The sequence below is a fragment of the Meleagris gallopavo genome, chromosome 5 (assembly GCF_000146605.3).
Source record: "Meleagris gallopavo isolate NT-WF06-2002-E0010 breed Aviagen turkey brand Nicholas breeding stock chromosome 5, Turkey_5.1, whole genome shotgun sequence".
Classification (NCBI taxonomy): domain Eukaryota; kingdom Metazoa; phylum Chordata; class Aves; order Galliformes; family Phasianidae; genus Meleagris; species Meleagris gallopavo.
Genome location: NC_015015.2, coordinates 51925347 through 51949274, shown reverse-complemented (window position 1 = coordinate 51949274; position 23928 = coordinate 51925347). Strand labels below are relative to the sequence as shown.

Sequence of the window (23928 nt, the reverse complement as noted above, 5' to 3'; positions counted from 1 at the left end):
GGTGCCTGAAATTACATCATTTTCAGTCTGGCATAGTAGGGCTGTATAAGGAAACAGACATCTACTGTACTGTGCCATATTAAATTTTAAACCTCTGATCGAAAAATATAGCAGAATATAGGTGAAGCAAGGTGTTTAATGACAAATAAAAGCAGCGGCAGTTGATTTTGGTGGGATATTTTTATTGTTCCTAAAACGCTGTGACAGTTTTAGCAGCAAATATTTTGGGGATGCAGAGAATTTTATGTCAAGTTGAGCTGTGACTTGAGTCCAGAGCAGTTCTCGGACGCCACTTGTGATGATGTACAGACCTTAGCAGTGAGTGATCTTTCCGTTTGGTTCCTTCTTAATTTTGGCCCTAATGTATAAGTAGACAATATTTTAGTTTATTTTTTTCTCAAGAATCTTGAAAATAAAAGGGGCTGGTGAAACAAAGAGAAGGAAAACCCGATCCTTCTGTCCTACAGCTTAGTGCCTGCAGCACCTACCCAGAGCACAGGAGGCCCGGTGCGAGGCCCGGTTCTGCAGACTCCTTAACCCAAGATGGATGACTCAGCCTCGGGCACGCTCCTGCTTTCTGCTCTCGAGTTATTTTATTTTGTGTAAGTAATGAAACCTTTCTCAGAGCCAGGTGTGCAGCCTCCTGGGAAGGCGTCTCAGACAGTAGACTACAGAGTTCGCTCCTCGTCTCGATGATTATTTAAGCATTTCACTCACTGGAAATTCACGTATCGGTTCCAGCAGGAGGGACTGGCAGTGGTGCTCGGCAGGATGCCCCGGCCTCCCACTGGGGATGCAGCACACAACCATTCTTCTTTGTGCTTTGCATGATTACGGCTTGCTAAAAAATTCCAGTCAGTTGTATTAAAGATATTTTAAAGAGGTAACAAACCACTTGGATGCATTTTCTGACTTTGATTTTCCTTTCCAACCTCACTTGAAGGCATGATGTCATAGAGTCAAAGAACCAAGTTCTGTTATCTAGTTATGGCCACAAGTTGTACCAGAGGAGGTTAAGGTTAGACATAAAGAAGAACTTCTTCCCTCAGAGAGTGGTCAGGCACTGGTATGCCCTGCCCAGGGAGCTGGAGGAGTCACCGTCCCTGACAGTGTTCAAGAGGCATCTGGATGAGGAGCTACGAGATACAGTTTAGTGCTTGTGGTAGCAATGGTGATGATGGGAGGGCGGTTGGACTAGATGATCTTGCAGGTTGTTTCTATGATTCTATGAACCATTAAGACTGGAAAGGACCACTAAGGTCATCTAGTCCAAGTCCAACCTACCCCCACCATGCCCCTGCCCACATCCCTCAGTGCCACAACTCCATGGTTCTGGAACACCTCCAGGGATGGTGACCCCACCACTCCCTGGGCAGCTGTGCCACTGGATCACCACTCTTTCTGAGAAGATCCAGCCTTGCATCCTTGGGTCACATCTCTGTATGTGTGGTAGTGGGTGCTTGCATGAGGAACTGGAGGCCCCAGGGCAAGGTGTGCTCTTACTGCGCACTTCAGTGTAGAGATAAGACAGGAGATAAGCATATGTGCTGAACAATTACATAGTTAATAGTTATAACAGTCATAAAGCAAAACTTTCACGCCCTGGGACTCTAAAGTACAGTTAATTTCTAAATGTAATATCAGTGAGTTACGTTCCTGAAGGCTTTTTCAGTCATATTTGCATCAGATTAACTGAATTGGTAAAGTTAATACTGTATTTATGAAACAATCTCAGAAGAAAATCAAAGCAAAGTGTTGGGCAATTCCTTGCGACAGGACATTTTCTTTGGGTTGAAACTCATTCTGTGTATGATTTGGCGTGGAAAGAATTAAAAACTTCCTGTTGATAAAGTTGAATTTTGAAAAGTGAACTGTAAGTGCTCTATGTCTGATACCAGTAATGTCAGGGCCCTGCTCTCTCCTCTGCAAGGAGCCACCAGCCCAGGCAACTGAAACATTCAGCAGTCTTGGGAAGCTGAGGGGCACATGCTCAGGAATGGGGAACCATGTCCCTGAAGTTACCAAGACGTTCCATACAATTTCCTGCTGTTGCAGATTGCAGAAACTTTATTTATTTTTCCTGCACATCATCAGCTTGGGTGTTTGTTGTCCACTCTTGATTAGATGTAATGGAGATGACCAAGGGTTTTCTTCATTCCCCAGAATAAGTCTGTGTTGAATAATGTATTTTCTTCTCTACCTGGACAATATTAATGGTATATTACTACTGTACATTAACATGATGTGGAAAATCAATTTTGCTGCTCTAAGTTGTGCTGGTCCCAAGTTAGATCTTAGTTCTTTGCTGTTACGACTTTTAATGAATAGAATGAATCTTAATAACTCTTGTTTTCAGGAGAAGTCTTAGTAAATATGTAGCTATAAAAACGACAGTGATGTTGTAATTACAGAAACTCGTTATTGCTGCACATTCATTTAGACCCTTCCATAGCTTTCAAGTTACTTTAAGATTTGGAAATGTTTTAATAATTCCCATTTTTGAAAAAAATAATGCATATTTTTACAGAACTGATATGAGTTAGGTGGTTCGAATGACTGTAGATCAGAATTAAGAATAGAGCCATGATATGACTGTCAGTCTGATGTATTATTCACTGGTTTGTGCTGCTTCCTTGTAAACAGAAAATATTTTCTAAGCTGTAATTTACAGATAAATCACCAGGATGTAGGCTCTGGTGGAGAAATCCATGTTACGGTGAATGAAAAATGGTGTCATCTCAAATGGTTTCTCCAGGTTCATGGTGAAAAAATGTAGCTATAAATTAAAAAAGAAAGAAAAAAAGGACACTTGGAAATGTGTGATGGATTTTTGGTCCTAAGGAGAACCATACTGATTCCTGAATTATAAATTAGTTCAATGTGGTGCATGTTGGTGTGGATACCCTCGAATCAAAAATACTCAACAATTTCTTAAACCTCACTGCGATGAGTGCAGAAGGAAAGGCAAAGTGTTACTTTACCACAGGACTTGAATTGCAATTGATTTTAAAGAAACGTCTAGCTAATTAAATGTGTTCTTTTATGTAGGTGAAAATACAGGAGATGGTGAATTAGATCTCAGTGGAATTGACGACAGTGAAATAGATAGGGTAAGATACGCTTTTATCCCGAGTCTCTCTGCATTTGGATATCTGAGAAGGAAAAAAATGGTTCTTATCTGGTGTATTCTCTCCATCTCTGCCTCTTCACTCTGGCAGTGCTTGCCTCTGATCTATAGAGAGGTTCAAGTGATTTCAGTGATCTGGGGTCAAAGCTAATATTCATGCAAGCCTGTGAATTTAGTGCTGATTTTATGTATGTATGGGACTGCTGCTGCTGCTTTCTTGCTGTGCTGGCGTAGTTACGTTTTAGAATGCCTTTTATTCTTAGAAGAACTTTTAAAAGTTTGGTGGATCTCTAAAATCATTATTTAATTACAATATACTCATCTTATGAGGCTGCCATGGAAACCAGGCTGTAGAAGCAGCACGTACAGCTTCTGTGTGCTTAAAAAGATACCCGTAGCATCTTCTGGATTTATTATTATTTGTGTGGCAGCACAAGGTACCCTTCCCATAACAGCCTGAGTATAAAAGACAGCTATGAAATGGCCTGTTAAATGGCACACAGCAGGTCGGTGCATGAGTCCTCCCATCAGGGCCTGATGTCCTCTTCAGCTGCCATGCGAGTTGGAAATGAAAAGTGCAATTTGAATGAATAACACTGATGCTAAAAACTCCTTTTGGGGTACACAGTCACTGAAAACCGAAGGGTTTCATTGAGATTGCTGAGAATCAGGCTTGATCTGCAGAATATTCTTGGTGAGGAATGGGGAGCTAGGTGAATGCTCAGCCTGTGGTCAGCTGAGCTGGGTGTAAGGAAGAGCATGTTGAAAATGGAGTAGGCATGAGATGGGGGGCAGGGAGGCTGGTAACCTGAAAGCTTCCAGAGCTGATTCTGAAGGGCTTTGAAAGAGCAGATCGGTCTTTTAAAACAAAGAAAGAAAAAAGCACCTTTTCTCCACTTGGTAGCCCGTAGTGAGGTCATAACTCTGCTTTTATGACCTCATGTTCATTTCCATGGCAATAGACTGTAATATTGTAAGCCCAAGATTATGAACTCGCTAAAAGCATAAGAAAGACGAATAACTGAGCTATGAGGAAGAGTTTTTACTATTATGACCACCTTTAATAGAAACATGAAATAGTGAAATAGTGTCCTGATAAGCCAGCACCTACGCAGCTGCTTGCTTGCTCCATTTGCCCTCCAAGGAAGGACCCCTCCCTGCATTAGTTTCATTTGCCTGGAGTTACTTTTCTCATAAAATTTTTCTGTCTACATTTTACTTCAGAGAAAATCTGGACTACTAAATCCTGTAAGATGGAGAAAACTCAGATTGTTTTTCTAGCACTTAAACATTGTTTTACAAGTTTGGGGTCCATTGCTTACAAGTAAATTGTCTTCTTTATGAAAGATTATCTGGTTTGTCTTCTCCATTCTGCAGAACTTCTTCATTACCAGACAGCATGTGCCATACAGAACCTTTGCTTTGCAGACAGCTGTGCTAAATACTTGGCTTATATTTGTGTGTGAGAAACTGAAGGGGAGATCTATCTAGCAACCTACCAGCCTGCTTGCTGCCTACCTACCCACCTATTTGTTTATTTCTGTGATTTATTTGGATAGTTCTAGTTGCTTTACAGCTCCAAGCTTACTAATAGTGTTGCTCTGATTTAGTGGGGTTAACTGCGGGAAGTTTAGATGTGTGTACTGCACCCAGCTCTCTGAAGTTTAGAGGACTGAACCTCCAACAAACTAAGCTGCTTTCATTCACACAGACCATAATCATTTTGTGCCTAAACCTTCCCAGAAACCTACCTAGAGGACACATGTTTCTGTTTTGGTAGCACAAGGCAGTGGTTCCCATACTGTTTTGAATTACAGACCACCATCACCTCTCAGAATTACTTGCAGACTGCCATGTTGTCATGATCCTCTCTTACATCATCTGAAAAAGATCATAAAAACAAGATCATTCTAGATTAATTATAGATCAAGTATCACGATCATGTACAATGAGTCCTGGATGACTGTCGACCACCCCACCACAATTTGGAAACCCAGCACTGTGTTTTGAAAGCAGATCGTTGCTTTCCAGCTTTAGAATTTGCTAGAAATGCTCTGATTGTTGTATCTCGGTCATGTTTTCTTTCACACTTTTTTTTTTGTTGTTGTTTTTTAATAAAATATGAATTGACCTTGTTAGTGGCTTTTCAGTTCAGTTTTGTACTATGATTTTTAAGTCGATTTCTGAAAGCGGATGAACTTGTTTTGTCTTTTAGTATATACTTAACGAAACAGAAGCTCAGATAAAAGCAGAGCTGTGGATGAAAGAAAATGCAGATTATTTGAAGGAACAAAAAGGTAAGTGGATAGGACTGAAATTCTTCTTTTGGCCAGGGTTGCTGAAATATGCAGTCTGTGTAATCTTCATGCTGGTTACCCTTTTGTCATCTTTCAGAAAAGGAAGCAAGAATAGCAAAAGAGAAAGAACTTGGGATTTATAAGGAACACAAGGTATCAAACTGTGTGCTAATTGTGTCTGTTTGAAAATGTCTTGGAAATTCTTTATATCTGTTGATCACCCTGTGTAGGATGTGGGGGGTAAAGGGATGGGTCACCACTAAACAAGTCAAACCCAGTATTTTTCTATGCATTACATAAATAAAACACTATAATTTCTCAGGTGAGGAGTAAAACACTTTCTTGCCCAAATGTCTATTCTGAGCTACTATCAGGAAAAAATTCAGTGCATGGCAAAATCAGAGCTAGTTCTTGCATTAAGGATTGTAGCCCTAATTGCTCACTTATTTAAATACAGTTTTTAGGACATGCCTGACCTTTTTAACGCGTGCATGGGGAATTTGTTTGTACTTGCCCTAACTTTAGCAGCTTCCTCTACTCTTGCTATAATGATTTCTTTATGGACAACTGAAGAGGTCTTTGTTATAGCCACTTAAAGAAGTATTTAGTTGTACCTTTCACAAAGAAGGCGAGGGTTATGTTAACAAATGGCTCGTCCTCCCTGTTTAGCAATTTAAAGCAACCTAATTGGCCATATATTCACAATTTACAGCGCTAGTGTTTTGTGTAATTGAGCAAGTGACAAGTCAGATCTTCCACATGCAACTCAAATCCGTGTTCGTTTTTAATGTGTATATCTTGTATCTTTCTTTTCTGGCTAATGTGAATGACAGAGTTTCCTACCTCCCCTAGGTATTTCAATAGTAAAAACAAAACCAGACAATGAAACACTGTTTTATGCTTCAGAGTTTCTCATTCATCCCGCCCTTCCAGGGCTGTGGAATTGTACCAGCAATTTTCAAAATTGTATAACTCTCTGGCACTGAGAAGTAGCCCAAACAACCCACCTTTTTGTTCTGACAACACAGGAGTTTTTCTCTAGCTGTATTGTTTCTGACAGCTCGAGTAGAACTTGATTAATATAGTGCTTTTCACTTTTAAGGTAGCACTTGACCCATGTAGGTAAACAGAGGGGCTATTATACATTAAAAAATAAATCTCCTGCGGAGCTTGGTGTTAAAACCTTCCTTTGAAAAGGAAAGGGCTGAATGAGAAACAGAAGATCTTTTTTTTGTACCTAGCTAGGCACCGGTCCCAGATAGAAGCGTTCCCTGGTGTCATTTCTCTTTGTCTGGGTCTGTGCAGCATCAAACTGCCGCACAGTGTTAGCGCTGGGCTTGCGGTGCTTGGCCGAAGGAGGTTGCCTCTCTCTGTGGGCAGGTGATGTTGCTGCAGCGTCCTGCTTCCTCTCCAACAGCACTATTGCTTAGAAAGCTGCTGCTAATTTTCTTGACTTTTTTCTATTTTGAGGAAGAGTTGGATGTGCAGCTTTTGGACCTCATATGAAATGCTGCTGTCAGTGCGTAGGGAAGTGCCCCAGCTTGACTCTCATTTGGAAGGTAGTTTTAACAGGGGAATTTATTTACATGCTGGGTGATGTTATCAAGGTCCCTGTTCCTGTAACGGGAGCTCTCTCCATTTTTTTCACATGTGAGAAATGGCCCACGTTTCTTTTCTGGCAGCAGTACAAATGTGCAGTAAAGAATTTGTAATAAACTGCGTGGGCATTTGGCAAAAATGGGAAAGCCTACACTGAATTCTTGTAGAAAGAGAAGTCCCTTAGCCTTAGTCTTGCTCAGCCCCAGGCCAGAGAGTGCTGACCTGGCTCGGCCCCGTCGCCCGTCCTGTCCCCGAGTCACCAGCACCTGTGCAGGGATTGCTGAGCCACAGGTCACCCTTCTGCTGCACAACCATTTTGTTTGTCTCTACATCACTAATTTTATATTTTAATTAAGCCAAAGAAAGCTGCAAAGAAGCGGGAGCCAATTCAAGCCAGCACAGCAGGAGAGGCAATTGAAAAGATGTTAGAACAGAAGAAAATCTCAAGTAAAATTAATTATAATGTGCTAAGGGACCTGAACAGCAAAGGAAGTAACACACCAAAGAAAGAGGATGACAGCACTGATGACAGCACCAACACCAAGAAGCTGTCAAGAAGAAAATCTATTGCCAGTAGGAATATAGCCAGCCCTGTAAACAGTGTGGGAAAAAGGTACTGCAATTGTTCATTTCTATCTCTGTCTGTGAGACTGTCTATGTATCTTTCTGAGCCAGACAATGTAGGTACTGAAACATTTGTCTGAGGCTAAAATAATGCTGGGGTCTTGTTTTTATTTATTTTGCCTGCAGTGTCACAGTGGAAACTTATTTATAGTTCGCATATCAAAGGTCTGTTTTGGTGTGAGTTAATCATTCTGGAGAAAAAAAAAAGTCAGTGGAAATTCATAAACATCAATCTTTGGGCCACAAACAGCTTTTCTTCATATATCCCTGACATTTGGTGTCCTCCCTTTCTGGGTTGTCTGTATCTGCTGACATGACACTAAATGCTCAAAAGCTTTGGCTTTTTGCTTCATTTGAAAAATACAGTTCCCATCTGTTATGACAGCTAGCTGTTTTGATTAGCTTTTATTTTAGTTTTATTCCAAACTTTTGTTGTTAATTGGTGACACAGATATAAAGCTTTACAGTAAATATGCTCGTCGGTTTTCTGGTCTGCATTTGCAAATGTTTTATAGTGTGATGAAAGCTACTATTTTAATGTGCAAAATAGTCAGACTGGCTGGGCAGATTTGTGGTGTGCTGTAATGTGTAGAAGGAGATTGATGTGTCCTATCTGCAATATTCAACTGTTTTATTAGCCTGCAGTTCATGAAATCGTGTTGGATGATCATTTGGATGATCTCTCTATAGTAATTTCTTATTTAGTTGTTAGATATTTATTTACTGCCTAAAAGATGTTGTTTTTTTGCTTACACGATCTACACCACCAGAAAATTCAGAGATTTAGTACAGAAATGCTAGATGGTGTTCTTCATGCTGTTGTTTGGAGGGTGAAGGGCAGGGGAGAGATGGAGGGAGCAGAGGAGAGCTGGGGTCAGTGATGGCACTGCCTGCAGCAGCACTGAGGTTGGCAGGGCTCATGGGAGGGGGTTTCGGGTTGTCTCAAGTGAAAATCAGGAAGGAGCTGCAGCTGGAGGTGCTTCAGATGTGATATTTTCCCTTCCTGAATGAAGCAGCTCTGGGGAGAGAAAGGCAAGGTGTGAGAATTCATCTGTTAGCAAAGGAGTGGGGACGTAGCATACCTGTGGAGGTGAGGCTGGATGAGCTGGTATGGACATGGCTATACACAAACCCATTATTATGACCTGGTTTGGTAATTGGCACTTGGCCAATTACATTGGCTTTAGCCAATGCTCTTAGCTTCTCAGCCAAAATTGTGTCTAGCCTCACTGTCACTGGGATACAGATTTTTGCAGTGTAACAAACGTCTTTTGTTTTTCTGCTCTTCCTTCTTTAGACTGTATTTTATCAAAATGGCTTTGTCCTCATTCAGCTTCTCACCTCTCTGATATCAACAGCTTTCCAATTCATTACTCACTGAGGATTTTACTATCCTACGTAAGTTGCTACGTAGCTAGTTCAGGTCATGTTTAATGACCTAAACACACACATTTTCTAATAGAAGGAAAGTAAAGATGCATTCAGGATTATCTCACAGCATTGACATATGTTTTTTTTTTTATTTGACAGGTATAGTGAGTCATATTTCTGTAATTTTAGTAAAGCACAGCTCTGATGCAGTTATCAGAAATGGAATGCTGTGATGGGCAGTATGGGCTTGTAAGAGACCCATTGCTTTTCAGGACTTAACAGAAACATGAACACCCAAGCTGCTTCAGCACATCCATCCTGTGTCCCTCCTGGCCTGCTTTTAAACAGCATTGGGCACTTGAAGCTCCTGTTGAAGCCAGCAGGTTAAACCCTTAGCACCTTAACAGGTGTTAAACTCTTTGGAAAATCATGCCATAAATATTTAATTTAACAGTGGTGCAACTTGAAAAGGTTTCTAAATAAATACACAAATCAGTATTTTCCAAAAGCAGCTAATAAAATGTGTTTATTTTTCCTCTTGAGTACCTAAAGTATGTCCTTAAGATGCATAACAGTTTCCTGATGATGATTAGCAGATCTTAGATACAATGAATTTTGCAGCAGAGCACTTCAGAGAAGGTTGGTGATACATGCAGATACGTGGTTAAGATTTTGCACTCCAGAAGTAGGCAACGTTCCTGATTAAATAATATCAAGGACTTGGCAAACCATTTGTTTTTTTATTTCTTGCCGTTAAAGATTTATGACATACTTTTGATTTTTTTGCTAGTAGTCTGAATGCCATGTCTTTTAAATGGCATGCATAAATTTTTGTGTTTTGTATTGTTTTAATATGCCGTGCATTCATTTCCTTTGTTCAGCATTGTTCCTCTGAGAGGTGAATGGCTAAATACTTTCCCAGTGATACAAAAATAATGGCAATTTATATGCAATTAATAATAATAAAAACCCGGAACATTGCTCATTAGAAAATGAATGAAGCACATAATGTAGCGTTATCCAGGAGGCATTTGTGGAGTTCCTGCTAACTGTTTTGCTTTGTAGTGATTTACAGTCCAGCCTATTTGGCTTTATATGTCTGAAATATTTAGCAAGCTCTATGTGACTGCAGCAGCACCTTGCATAACTGTGCTTCGATGCAATCCTTTAGTTTGTGTGAGATGCAGTCAGGATTAAAGAGCAGCTGATTTAGTCCTGATCCCAATTAGGGCTAGGAAAGGAATACTGCTTCTTGGTGATTAAAGCACTACTCCAGTAAAGGTATTAGATTAGGAAAGTAGATTTGATTGCTTTCCATGTGCAAGCAGAGGTCCTATAAACACACCTGCCTTTGTCATGTGTCTCAGAAACCATCTTCCTTTCCTATAGGTAGCACCTTGGAAGCAGGAGGTTTATCTCCATTTTTCAGATTGTCTCTTGCTGTAAAACATGCTGCACTTGTATTTCTGGGAAGAGGACTTCAGATCTCCATTTGAAGATGTGGTTGCCGCAGCCAGACGTGGTGCAGTGTCTTTGTTTTCTAATGTGATGTAAAATAGTAGTTAGTTAGCAGTGTTGGTCTGTTAAAACTTGTAAAAAGTTGTTGATTTGCAAGAAATTTATGAAGAGTTGGAATGCTAACCATCCTCAGGGAGCATGCGCCTGTGGGATAGTCTTTCAGTCACATCAGAGCTATTACAATCAGCATTAACTTAGCAGTTACTTGGAGACGAAGAACATATCGTTCATCTCAACACTATTTCTTCAAAATTCCCAATTCTGAAATCTTGGAATTGTTTCTGAAATTTCCTCAGGAAGGTACATTGAAAGAATTAACTCCACGGATAGTGCTGAGTCCACCCTTTTTAGATGAGCATATCCATATTCATCAATATTTTCAAAAGCAAACTGGATTTTTGAACAGTTTTCTTTACCATGAATAGAATCAAAGAACGGCCTGGGTTGAAAAGGACCACAATGATCATCCAGTTCCAAGCCCCTGCTATGTGCAGGGTCGCCAACCAGCAGCCCAGGCTGCCCAGAGCCACATCCAGCCTGGCCTTGAATGCCTGCAGGGATGGGGCATCCACAGCCTCCTTGGGCAACCTGTTCCAGTGTGTCACCACCTTCTGATTGAAAAACTGAATACTGTGCCACTTTCAGAGTATTAGAAAAGGACATGCTTTTTTATAGACACGTTTTCCCTAAGTATACTGGAGTTGTGCTTAATGTATCTGTCAAGAGGGTGTAAAAATAGTAAAAGCAACGTAAGCAATTTTAGAAAAGTTTATTTTTTGTGAATATATTTCACTGCATTTCTCAGTGCATCGGGCAAGGGTTTTTTTTGGTTCTGGTGGGTATCATGGTTGCTGCTTCAGAAGCAAAAGCTGTTTCATTGTGTGTTACAGAGATGTGGCACAGTGGATATTACCGTAATAGAGATTGCGACTTTAATTTCAATTACCAGTTGCACATTTTATCTTCACTAATGTCTTCTGTGCATATGAAACAGGCATCACAGAAGATGAATGTGTTGAACTCCAAGTGAAAAGCAATTGCCACTTTGAGCTACTTAAAACCTAAACTCCAGTGTGAGCTTCAAGTCCACTAAAAACAGAGTCTGCGAGCTTTTGGTTGAAAGCTAAATAATTTATTTTGTATTTGCTTGAGCTGAATCTTGCTTGCAAAGTGAAATGTGTTGTTCCTAGAAAATGTGGGAACAAAAAAGCTTTCAAGTCACTACTTTTTAAAAATTTTATGCCCATTTATTGCTGTGTACTTGAAATTGGTAACGATATTAGAGAGGACGGGATATATCATCAAGGGAATAAATGTGTCAGGTTAATCTCCTAAAGAATTTGCCTTGGAAGAAGTGGAGCAGGACTGCAAAGCACAGCTGAATCCACTGTAATGAAACAAGGTTGTTCTGAATGGAAGCATATGAATATGTAATAGAAAGCCAAATCAAGCTTGCTGCAGATATGACAAAAGCCCTTGGTAGAGATTTCAGGTTTGATTAAATTTGGAGTTTCACCACCACGTTCTCTACATGGTCTCACTTGTGTCCTTTTGCTGGTAATGTTCCTCCCAGCAGGGTACAGTGCAGTGCCTGGGGCTGTGGGACTCAGTCCTGGCCTTAAGGGATGCTTTGGCTTAGCATCTGCTCCAGCTCTGTTTTTGTTGACTTCTCAGGGGGTGTCACAACCCCAGAAAAATTAGCTTGGAAAAGAGGAGACTCTGGGGAGGCCTCATTGAGGCCTTCCACTACCTGAAGGCTTACACGCAGGAGAGGAACCGACTTATTACACTGTCTGATAGCAATAGAACAAGGGGGAGTGGCTTTAAATTAAAAGAGGGGAGATTTATCTTAGATGGTAGGTAAGAAATTCTTTACTCAGAGGGTGGTGAGCCCTGGCACTGCTGTCCAGAGCTGTGGGTGCCCCATCCCTGGAGGTGTCCAAAGCCATGGAATGGACCCTGGGCAGCCTGAGCTGGGGGATGGCAGTCCTGCTATGGCAGGGGATTGGAGCTAGATGATCTTTAAGGTCCCCTCCAACGTGAGACATTCTGTGATTCTATAATTATATGAAAAATCTCCTTTATTACAAGGGATAGTATACAGGATGCTTTCTACAGCCTCATGCTTGGCGTCTCATTTAAACACAATGTGTTGCCTGGTACTTTCTTGGCTCTGATTGAAGTCAGATTCCCGTAAGGGGTAAATAAGAGCAGAAACCTAATTTACTGATTTTTGGTAAAGTTGTTTCAGAGAAACAGCATTGGCAGCTGCAGGCTTTGTCCCTTCCTGAGTGCTTGGTTGCTTGGTCTGGGTGTGCGAGGGCAGCGAGCACTGTGCAACTTGCTTGGCCCAACACTGCCTCTTCCATGTAATTATTAACTCTGCGAGCACCTGGCAGAACCTGTCTGTTCTTTTCCTGTGAATAGGAAGAGAAGAAGCCCCACATCCTGGATTACTGATAATGACAACCCTTTATTTTCAGTTGTGTTGCCCAGGCAGGTGCTGAGTGCCGTACCATTGCACTGCTGCTAACCCAGCTGCAAGTCTGAGTGCCCATGATGCTTGTTCTACATTTGCTATGGCTTATGATTTATTTTTATAAACTCAAAGCAGACAGATTTATTTTTTTAATGCACAGTACTTTCAGTTTATTTTATATTATGAGAGTGGTATTTGTGAAGGGGAAGAGGATGAACTCAGTTTTTCCAGATTACTTATATCAATCCAGAACTGCATGAGGCAAAACTCAGTTTGAGTATTCCATGGGATGCCTGAATGTCTGAAAAACCTTGAAAGTGATACTTCTGTTATGTTTCTAGCTATCCTTTATACCAAATAGACTCAAGTGGTCGTTCATTAATTCAAGAATGTATGCATCCGTATACCCTTGATTCATTGTGTGTAGAAGCGAGTTGTTTCAGAATCTCTTTCATTAGGAAAAATAACATTACAGCAATAGTTCTAGAGATTTGGAACTGGGTATCTGAGAGGCCCTTTGTTTGTAGGGGGCACAGTGGGGCCTGGTGGGCTGCCAGGCATCTCTGAGGATACCCATGGGCAAGTTCTTCATCACGAAGCTGAGCTGCTCAGGAGGGAGAAGTCCTCATGTCTGGCAGATGTGAGGCTTTTGAAAGTCTTTTCTGTACCAACTCTAGTATGTATTCTCCTTACAAATTGGTCCTTTGAGATGAGATCTTAAGAGTGTTTTTATATTCTTTAATTTTTCCACCATTAATTTTTATTTTTTCAGTATTGCCTTCAGCTCTTTGTCTAATTTACCTTTGATAGGCTGTTTTTTTCCCTCTTTGCTTTGAAGTCTTATTACATGGCTTGGAATTCATATGTATTACTCAAAGTGAGATATTAAACTTTATTTCTCATCTTTACGCAGTGCTTCAGGCCTTCTTTTCTTATGTGACAAACGTGCTAGCACAAATTTCTCAACAGAGACAAAATTCCTTACAGAAGATTCTGGGAGCGTGTGTTGAGATGGTAGTTAGGAGTTTCTTCTGTTGCATGATTATTTTTGGTTGGTGGTTTGGTGCTTCCTCCTGAAGCACCCTCTTGCTGGCTGTGGGATTATCCACTTCTATTTCTTGGGTATGAATGTGCGTGTGAGAGCCTTCCCATGTTGGCATATGGCATCACAGTTTGAATCTTCTGCACTCGGTAAATTAATTCTCCAACCACTCTGACATAACTGTTTTCTTATGTGATTCCTGCTTTGAGAAATTCTGTGGAGTGTAATTTGATGTATGTTTGTGCTTTGCTGTGGTATATAATCATTTAAATCAGAGGTTAATCAAAATGATTAGTTATTTTAAACAGGAAAACGGTGACATTTGATAAGTACCACCACTTAAAATAAATCCTGCAAGTATTTTCCAGTCTTGTAACTTTAGAGGGACACGTTTATGCAAATTATGGTTAGCATTTTATTTACAAAAAAAAAACAAAGCCAAGGAGAAATGAATTCAGCCCTTCCAAGCCTCTGCTTTTCAATTCATGCATCTACATTAGCAAACGTAGCTGTCTAGGGGAGAGCTTTACCAAAGGCCTTGGAAGGAGCTGACATGCATTTATTTGCTTGTTCGCAGTAAGTTTGAGGAGTTGATTTAGTAAAGCCCATCAGAACGTTGTAGCCTGGCTGGAGGTGCAGGTTCCTGCTCTTCATGAGAGCTGAGAAACCTTTTGTAAGGAGATAAACCAGAGGCGAGAGCTGGCGAGAAACTCATCAGGCCCAACATTTCGTAAAGTGAACGTGTATGCTAAAATCTATGAGTGCTCAAATCAGATGACCTCAGTCCTTCCCTCCTCACCAAGTGAGAACAGAGGAGGAGAAACGCATTTCTTCTACATACACCACTTGTGCATATGCAGTGCTAGGCAGTGGTGAGACACCTGGAAGAGAGGAGCCAGGAGAAAGGTGTTCCTCTCCCTCCAACTCTTCACACTGAGATGAGACAGAAGGAAAGGGAAAGATTCTTTTAAAACTTCCCGAACCTATCCATCCAACAGCTGGGAGTGTTTGTCAGGACTTGATGTTTATGCTGATTACTCCAGCTGTTTAGAAGATGAGTTCTGTAAAAGTTCTGGAGTCATTTGCTTTAGAGTAGTGGAATTTAAAATACTAAAATTTCAGTACTGCAACAAAGCTGTCTGTATTTTTCTCTCTGTAAAATACAATCGGAGACAAAAGCCCCTGGTATGGCTCAATGTTAGGAGAAATAGCATTAAAAAGCTTTCTCAATGTGAACCAATTTATGTAAGTTCAGTGATGCTGCAAATCATCTCTAGTTGTACATCATTCATTAAGAGCATTCAAATTTTATAGTACAGACCTTTAATGTTGTCAGAATTTGGCTTAGTGTAAACGTAAGGGAATATGGTCTGTTGCCACTGCAGAGGAGTATTCCTAAGCTGTTTAATCTTACGAGATACTTGGAGAACCTTATAAAAATAAACCCTTCAAGATAGGGTGAAGACACATGTAGAGTTGTGTGAGGGTTTCAGCTGTAACAAGTTTCTGCCAAATTCAGCGCTTGGCTCCATTTACCCACAAAAATTAGAATGCCTTCAATTTAAAACTAAAAAGGCATTGATCTGGCTGACCTTGTGGCCCATACCCAGGTCAAAGCTCCTTCTTTTTACAGCAGCCTTGTTGTTTGTTTAATATAAATTGGATATTGCTTTTCCGCCTCCCACTCAAGAAAATCGTCTCCTTGCCAGATTCCAGGGGAGGTCAGCTGGGCAGTGCAAAAATGCAGATGGATTTTTGTGACTGTCTGAAGTAATTTCATCTTTCATCGAAGACCAAAGAGGAGCAGTTTTAGCCCGGAAGATAATTTTGCATGAAACTTGTATTGCAAGCTCCTTGTTTGTCTATATTCTCATTTTCAGGTTTATTAGATGAAAATGCTCTGTGATCCTTTTCTTCCAGTTTGGACTTGGTATGTCTAGCAGGAGGCTTAATATAAATATGTATGCACACTTCAGTAGTGTCTTAGCAGAAGTTGTAGGAAGGAAGGCAATACAAAGGAGGAAGGCAGTGGGAACAAGGAAGGCAATACAAAGTGCAGTGGTTCTTGCTGTTCAGAGCTAAAGGTGTATGTTCTGCTGCCACAGCCAAGAGTGCTTGGTTGCTGTGAAATACTCACATCGTTAGTCTGTAGATTTTTATGCTTTCTTTTTTATTTTATGAATGGAAAACAGTTGATTTCTGGATTTATATTTTCCTTGATTCTAGTCCAGCAGGGTCTCTTTGTTGATCTTCACAGTATGTATTTGCTAATTTTCTTTATATAATACACGGAAGAGTAAAGCTGATGCGCTTTACATTTGCCAATGAAGTTGAGTTTTCAGTGGATATTTATTAAGTACTTCAAAGAAATGGGACAAAACAAGTCAAAAGTTGCCTTGTTCTCTGTAGGATAGGCCATACATTATTCTTCAATATTGATACCCAAACCAGGAGAGCAGCTACAGGAAACATTTTATTTCTTGATTTTGTGTACATTGCCAGACTGGGTAACTGGCAATCATTATGTGGTTGTGATTGCTGTTCTTTCACCACAGCTGGATAAAATGTTGGAAAGTTACGGCAGTTTGTTGTAAAACTTTTGAGATACTGTGTTGTTCACAGAATATTTAGCAGAATCTGCATAATTAGTTTTAAATTGGCCACTGTTCTGTAACTCAGTCATTTATGTAAGTGCTGTTCCATTATCCAGTGATGTTGCTGGCGGGCTGACTGATTTCAGTTTTACCTTATTGCATTTGTTACTTAAAATAGGATAAAACGCATTGAGATTATTTCTAAACGTGTTCTTGGAAGATATATACAGCAAATTCGACTTTCCTGATGTTGAATTTGCAATTCATTCTTAATCAGAAGTTCCTGCCCAGCAGTTCCACCCTCCTCCAGCAATGGACTGAACAAACTGATTGCTGTGTTCAGCATTTGCAGCAACCAAGCTAACTTCCCCACTCCCTCTAGAACAGTACAAGTTCTCTCATACAGGTCCTTACTGTGTGACTCATAAAGGTGCAAGGGAACAAACCACTGACTTCTGCACACAGTTTTCCTCTTTCCGTGTTTTTACACCAGAGAAGAAACCTGTGCTGCTGCAGAGGTGGGATGGGATGGCATAGAATGTAGTGTATATGGACCTAAAGTCCTGTAGCCCGTCTTCCCAGTGCACATTCAAGTAAAGATCCTCTCATTCTGTGTGCTCTTGCAAGGCATCATGTACCTCAGCAGCTGTCAAAAACTGCAACAGTGTGGAGATGTTTCTTTTCAAGCAGGGCTCTGATAGCTGGCAGGGAAAGGATGTGATGAAGGACACGTGGTGTGACAGATCTGGAATCTGTATTGATATTCAAAGTTGAATGTTCAAGCGTAGGAAGGACACAGTGCTCTGAGGTCCCATTCAGGACAGAAGTACTGGGCATACGTTGATCATCTGCTGTCTCTGTATTCAGAAACTGTTTTAAATGTGGTATTTATATGAAAGAAATATACTGACAGCATAGTTGTCTTTTAAAAGTTATCTATTTAATCCGAGCGTTTGGGGATCTGAAATACGAAGGAACAGTGTATAGATTTGAAAGGAGAATGAAGTATTTATTTTACAAAGTTATCTTTGCTTGACCAGAGTGGTGGTGTGATAGCTTTAATAGAAAAATGGTGATGTGTACTTCATGAATTTTGTCGTGCAGCAATAAAGAAACAGATAACTTGGAATCCTAACTAAAACATTGAGCAACACAATCATCAGATTAAAGCTGCAGTTCAATCAATCAATCAGCTGATGAATTAATAGCAGAGATTAAAATCAGCGTAGAATCTAGTGATTAGATGGAGAGAAGCAAAGCAAAAATCAGGGTGTTCTAGCATGTGGGACTGGTTATTGCAGGGCAGGAAGGCGGGATATGCAGTGAGCATCACCTGCTGCCCAGCTCCTGAAGGCTGCAGGTGGGCCCTTCCAATTACTGAGTTGAAAAGTCACTCCATGGGTTAATTTTGTGCCTAAGCACACTACTTCGATAATGTTGGTTTAGACACTACTTGCTCTTTTTCTATTTATTTTCTGCCAAATTAACTATGTGTGCAAGCATTCTTCATTAAGCAATATTGGCTTCAAAAATGATCAGCAAATATAGCACGTCTCAAACATGTTTGCACTTCATTCATACCTTTTAAAATATTGCAGAAAAAAAAGATTATGGGAACAAAATGGAAGAAAAGTTAGCTCTTTGTGCAGGCTTCTTATGGAGCATTTCAGGTAGGAGGGCACTCTGGGTTGCTCATGTCACTGATTGATGCCTCCTGTAGACTTCTTATGGGCATTCCTACATCAGGCTGTGCCCTCTGCAGCTTCTCCTCCTCCTCCTCCAGGCGATGTTTGGGACATTAGGATCATAAATGTCTCTCAGTAATGTGCCATATGTTTATTGCTGATGTGTTTATTTATGATACAGTCTCTGTCTCTTCAAATCCTCTAAATGCATTGGTGAAATACGACCTTTCTTTTCCTATGACCTGATCAAGTCCAAATGAGATTTTTACCTTTGGATAATCAGGAACATAAAATCTGACATTAAGACCCAATTTTTTATATGACTTATATTTAAAATCAGAACATACTGTACTCCAAACTATAAGAGAGGATTGATGAAAAAGCTTCAGTCTCATTGTAGGAAATATTCTGAATACAGAGATGTTCTGATGATGTACTGATGTGGTTATTGGGGAAGTACTGGTGGTAGGTGGATGATGAGACTGGATGATCTTGGAAGTCTTTTACATCCTTGGTGATTCTATGACTCTATATGACTTAAATTTCCTTACATTCCTGTAGACACAGAAGCTACTTTTCATCTGTGGAGCCATATTTTTTGTCAGTCTGGTGCTGTGTATAGATGCTTTGTGAACATTCTTGGTCTTATGGCATAATGTATAGCAAGAATTATGAAACTATTCTATACAGCCAAAATGTAGTTCTCAATTTTGATCTGTATATGACATTTCCATGCAGTTTTCTTCCTTCTGAATGCTTTTGATGAGCTACTGGTGAGAATATGTTGATGTTTTACAGCTCAGATAGACTGTGCCTTACATCTCATGAACATAAGCCCGATTCATGCACACTAAAAGCATGCAATGGCAATGCTTAGTTCTGCTGAGGATGGAGGAGGCCAGGCCCTTCTTGGTAGTGTGTAACAATAGGACAAGGAGTAATGGCCTAAAACTTGTACGTAGGAAGTTCCATACTCACATGTGAAAGAACTTCTTTATGGTAAGGGTGATGGAGCACTGGAACAGGTTGCCGAGAGAGGTTATGGGGTCTTCTTTTGTGGAGATACTCAAGTCCTGTCTGGACACCTATCTGTGTGACCTATTGCAGGAACCTGCTTTAGCAGGGGGGTTGGACTCAATCATCTTCTGAGGTCCCTTCCAACCCCTGTGATTCTGTGATTCTGTTACGCTGCACAAACAGAGGGATGGAGGAAAAGGAAAATAAATGTCTAATTAAGGGTTCTAAACCGGTGGGTTTGTGCTTGTTTTTTTTCCTGTAACTAATGAAGTGAGTCCTATGTGAGGTGAGTTGAGTATAAACCATGAGAAATCATGAATTTTATATAATGTAAAGTAACTTACTGGCAAGTGACTTAGTAGCTGGAGAGCTCTGGGTTGAAAGGTGACTGTTTTATACAAACAAACCTCATCTTGCTGACCTTTGCAGACCCTGGCTGCCACTCTGTCTATCCAACCTGAAGAGATCAGAAAGCTCTTCACATCAAAAAGGACCCGTAGATACTGTTGTCTCCGAGGGTCCCATTGTTCTTCGGGGTGATTTATCAGGAGGCAGCAGCCTGCCTGCTCTGGAGCCTTCACCCGCTGGCACCAACAACACAGAGCAGCACACTGCTGTCGGGCAGGCATTCAGTCTGCAGCCTCTGCCTGCTCTGAACAATGCACATCTCCTGTGTGATGGATGGGGAGCCTGACCCCCTGAGTCATCTGCTCAAAGCTGGATGGAGGGCTGGCTGCTTTTCTTGGATCAATATTTTCAGGTGCTTCCTGTGTTCTCTTCAGGAGTGGATAAAATTCATAGTTTTTGTATCTTTCAGCACATGGTGATCTTCTGTTTCTGGATTTTATATATATGTATATCCATTATACATATATATATATATTCACACACATATATTCATTATATATATATGTATGTGGATACAGATAAAAAAGACAAGTTTTACAGAAAAGGTCCCTTAAATAGCTGTTGCAGGAAGATGCAGTTTTTCTGCATTTACTTCTACCTCATTAAGAGCATTGGCAGAAAACATTTCTAAGGTCCAGTGATTGCTAGGCTGCAGTTTTTCTGTTACCTTTGAGTTGCAATTTGAAATTATTCCTTAAAATATAAGCGGGTCTTAAATGAGGGAATTCTGAGCTCCAAGGCCTGGAGTGAGTTTGCAGTAGTATATAGTGATTATTTTGTTGCAGTGTTGGTAGCTAAGAGATATCAAGCACAGCATTATATTAGCTTTTCAGTGAAGACTGGAGACCAGAAAACTCAAGTTTATGGTTCAGCATTTGCGGATAGGATTTGCAATTCAGGGAAATCCAGATTTAAGATGTTTTTTGCAGAAAGTTTACAAGAGACCAACTTCAGTAACAGATGCATTTTTGTCTAAATTACTTTCCCTCTCTTTTCAATCTCAGTATCTGTTGATTTCATTTTAAAACCCATTTTAAAGCAAATGAAACCAAGATTTTTTTCATTACGGTAATCCATACTTTCAATATCCTTCATCTCTATGGCCCATAGTTTTAAGAGCTGTGGGAGACATACTGGGGCTGGGGATACCCGTGCTGGGCTCTAGTTTCAGGCCATTGTAAAGGCTGATGACGATTTTCAGGCTGCTATTGAAGATGTAACTTTTAGTTTTAGGCTCCAGAGCACAGCAGAGCTCCTCTTTCCTGTATGCTGCTCCACTTCACAGCTTCAGAGAGATCTGGCTAGCTTCCAATTTAAACTGTCTTAATAAGGTAAATCTGAAATGATTTAAACACTCTTAATTTACCACCGTAACTCGAGGGTCAAAGTCACAGGAGCTGTGGAAGTGCTGATATTTAAGGGAGTTTTTGAAGAGAAATTTAAATGTAGCTGCTTTAATAAGGTCATTAAGATGAGGTAGGGAGGGTTTTAAATAAGTGATTTCAATCACTCCAACTTTTTATTAGTGAATCACCTTAAGATTTTCTGCATTGTAACATATGTAGGGTTGGCTTTTGTCCCACTGCCCTCAGTGGGCTCTGGTTTACGCTGTCTGGATGTGCAGCTGTGTGTTTTGGTATGTGTGCAAGGAGTTGTGAGATTCAGTCCCTAACGAGGCACATGGTTGGTCGAGTGCATGCTCTCAGGCTTTGTGCACGCTTTTGGAAGGAAATGGTAAAACAATCCACTTAAGAATACCTGAATTCTTGCCAACGGGTGTCATAGCTTTCCCTGATAACTTATTGAACATGCTCTCCATGTCTATTGCTACAGATAGTTTCTCTTCCTTTCTTTTGTGCAATAATTTTGGGGATAGCCTTGTGTTTAATGGTCTTGCCTTTCTTTAGCTCGTATCAGCTATCTGTCAGTGTTATTTATTCTGTTTTTGTTTTGTTGAGCTCATAGGTGCCGTTTGGACTTCAGGCTCTCTCAAAACCTAGGAAAAGAACCTTTTGATTCGCACAAAGAGGAAGAAGTTGTGTTTTTCTTAGAACTTCAAAAGCACAAAATGAAGATGAAATAGGAAAATCGAGAAGTAATTCAGAAACACTGAAAGGTGCAGACTGATTAAACTGCAGGGAACATTCACATATCAGCTGTTTGGTCTCCTGAAGATCAATACTGTGAGATTAATCTATGATGCTGTGGCAGTCTATAATATCTCTAACGTATTATCTTTCAGAATATTATTACTGGACTAAAAATAGGTCGTTTTAAATTTTGAAGATATTGGAATACTCATCCTGGTGTTCTGTATTATTTCATAAAATGGATCAAGGGCGTTCTTTGTGTGCACAGAGTACAGTACTCTTTCAAAACAATATTGAAGGGTGATCATGTTATTCCAGCAATCTTGTCCAGCACGGTTATGCTTGGATGGACATCAGAAAAGAAAAAAAAAAAGCAGAGCTTGGAGAAAGCAAAATGTGGTTGGTTTATATCTGATGCTCGTTCATTATAAAGATCTCATCCCTCTTCACTGGGAGATGAAGAGAAAGAAGTAGAGCATCTGTGTCATCACAGCTGTGCTCAGTGAGAGCCACAAAAACAACCTGAAAGTTTTTGTGATGACTTCTGGTCTTTGTAAGTTGGATTCTGGGGTTTTATAATTTGGTGGAGAGGGAGCAACATTTTTAGTAATAGACTTATTCCTGTGCTGATAGACAAGTTATGAAGTTTGGGCTAATTATAATTTCCTGTGTCTCCATAAGTGGATTTGAAATGACTTTGTTTGCTCTTATGCTGTAGCAACTTTTTTTCATTTATTCTTTTTCCTTTCAAGCAACTGAATGCCATATTGCCTCTAAATTGGGAAAATATTAAATTTCCGTTGCCTAATCTTAGAGTCTTGTTTTTCCAATTATATTTCAAAACACTGATGGACAATGAAGTCAGTGAAGGCAAAAAGACAGAATTCTTAACTGAGGGTGGATTTGGAAGCTGGTTAAAAATATGGACAGAAAACAACCTGTCTCATGCGCTGTGTAACTAACAAAGTTTAGCTTCTACCAATTGCACCATTTTTCCCTTGGTCATTCCCTTTCTCCTCCTGAGCAACACCTCCATCTCTGCTCTGTGAGCCTTTCCTGCAAGCTGAACGAGGGATTTTTTAGTGTGACACGTAGCTAAAGCCCAGCTGATACTTGTGTGGTATCAACTAGATGATCATGATGGTCTTTTTCAGCCTAGGCCATTCTATGATTCATTACTTTCTCCCTTGAGGAGGAATATCTTTGGGTCTCTGCTTCCCATTTACACTTTCCACAAAGGGCATGTTACATTTTGGGGTCCCTGGATGGGTGGAAGGGTTAGAGTGAAGTGAATGACTCTAGGATGCACTGTCAGCACCTCCTATACAGTTATCTTTGCTGTGCAGTGGAGAGTGCACCTTGCATGTTGCCCATGAGTGGGTTTCTATTCCTCTGATTTAAGAGGATTTTTACGGTTGGTGTGTGTTTGTGTGTGTGTGTTTTGGCTGAGTTACTATCAAATAGCTTCCAACAGTTAAAAACTGTTGCTCTTTTGAGCAATTTTCACTGTGAATCCGAGATCACAGCACTCCTAGGGAAAAAATAATCTTTAAGTCTCAAAATGCCTGTGTTGAAGTTGCCCAGTATTGGCAATGAATACGTAGGTGGGAAAAATAATCTTTAAGCCTCAAAATGCCTGTGTTAAAGTTGCCGAGTATTGGCAGTGAATACGTAGGCATGATGCATTTCATCAGCTTTGCTTGTAGCTAACCAAAGGGAGTTTGTCATAACATGAGTCGCTTATTGATGACACAGTCATCTGTGATTGATTAAAAGTGGCAGATTTATTTCAGCTTCAACTCTTTCCATTAGCATTCATATCGACCATCTGGCAGTGGAAAACCGTACTTGTGAGACAGACTAAGATCTTGTTAAAAAAAATTACAAGATTTCTTTAGGCCTTTTCTGCCAGTGTCCTGATGGGCTGGAAAGTTGTCAGCTTTAGTTTCCTGACAGGTCTTCTTGTCTGAGAGTGTTGTGACATTCTGGGTCACCTGTGATTGGCTTTCAGTGGCTTTAATGTTTTTAAATTTTTGCTTTGATCCCAGCAAATATTGAGTTAGTGGCTGTATTGGTT

At 40.3% G+C, this 23928-nt stretch overlaps 1 protein-coding gene across 4 annotated transcripts in view; it reads left to right on the top strand.

Moving 5' to 3' along the window:
• The window catches only part of BRF1 (BRF1 RNA polymerase III transcription initiation factor subunit), a 162522-nt gene that overhangs the window by 113529 nt on the left and 25065 nt on the right, over nucleotides 1–23928 (top strand). For 3 of the 4 annotated variants that reach the window (XM_031553710.1, XM_010712005.2, XM_010712004.3), the window contains 4 exons: nucleotides 3049–3110; nucleotides 5343–5424; nucleotides 5522–5577; nucleotides 7380–7636. In XM_031553710.1, coding sequence (XP_031409570.1) covers nucleotides 3049–3110; nucleotides 5343–5424; nucleotides 5522–5577; nucleotides 7380–7636 — 457 coding nt within the window. Of the gene's footprint in view, nucleotides 1–3048; nucleotides 3111–5342; nucleotides 5425–5521; nucleotides 5578–7379; nucleotides 7637–21726; nucleotides 22614–23928 lie in introns of those variants that run through there. The other variant, XM_019615934.2, reaches the window with a different exon arrangement.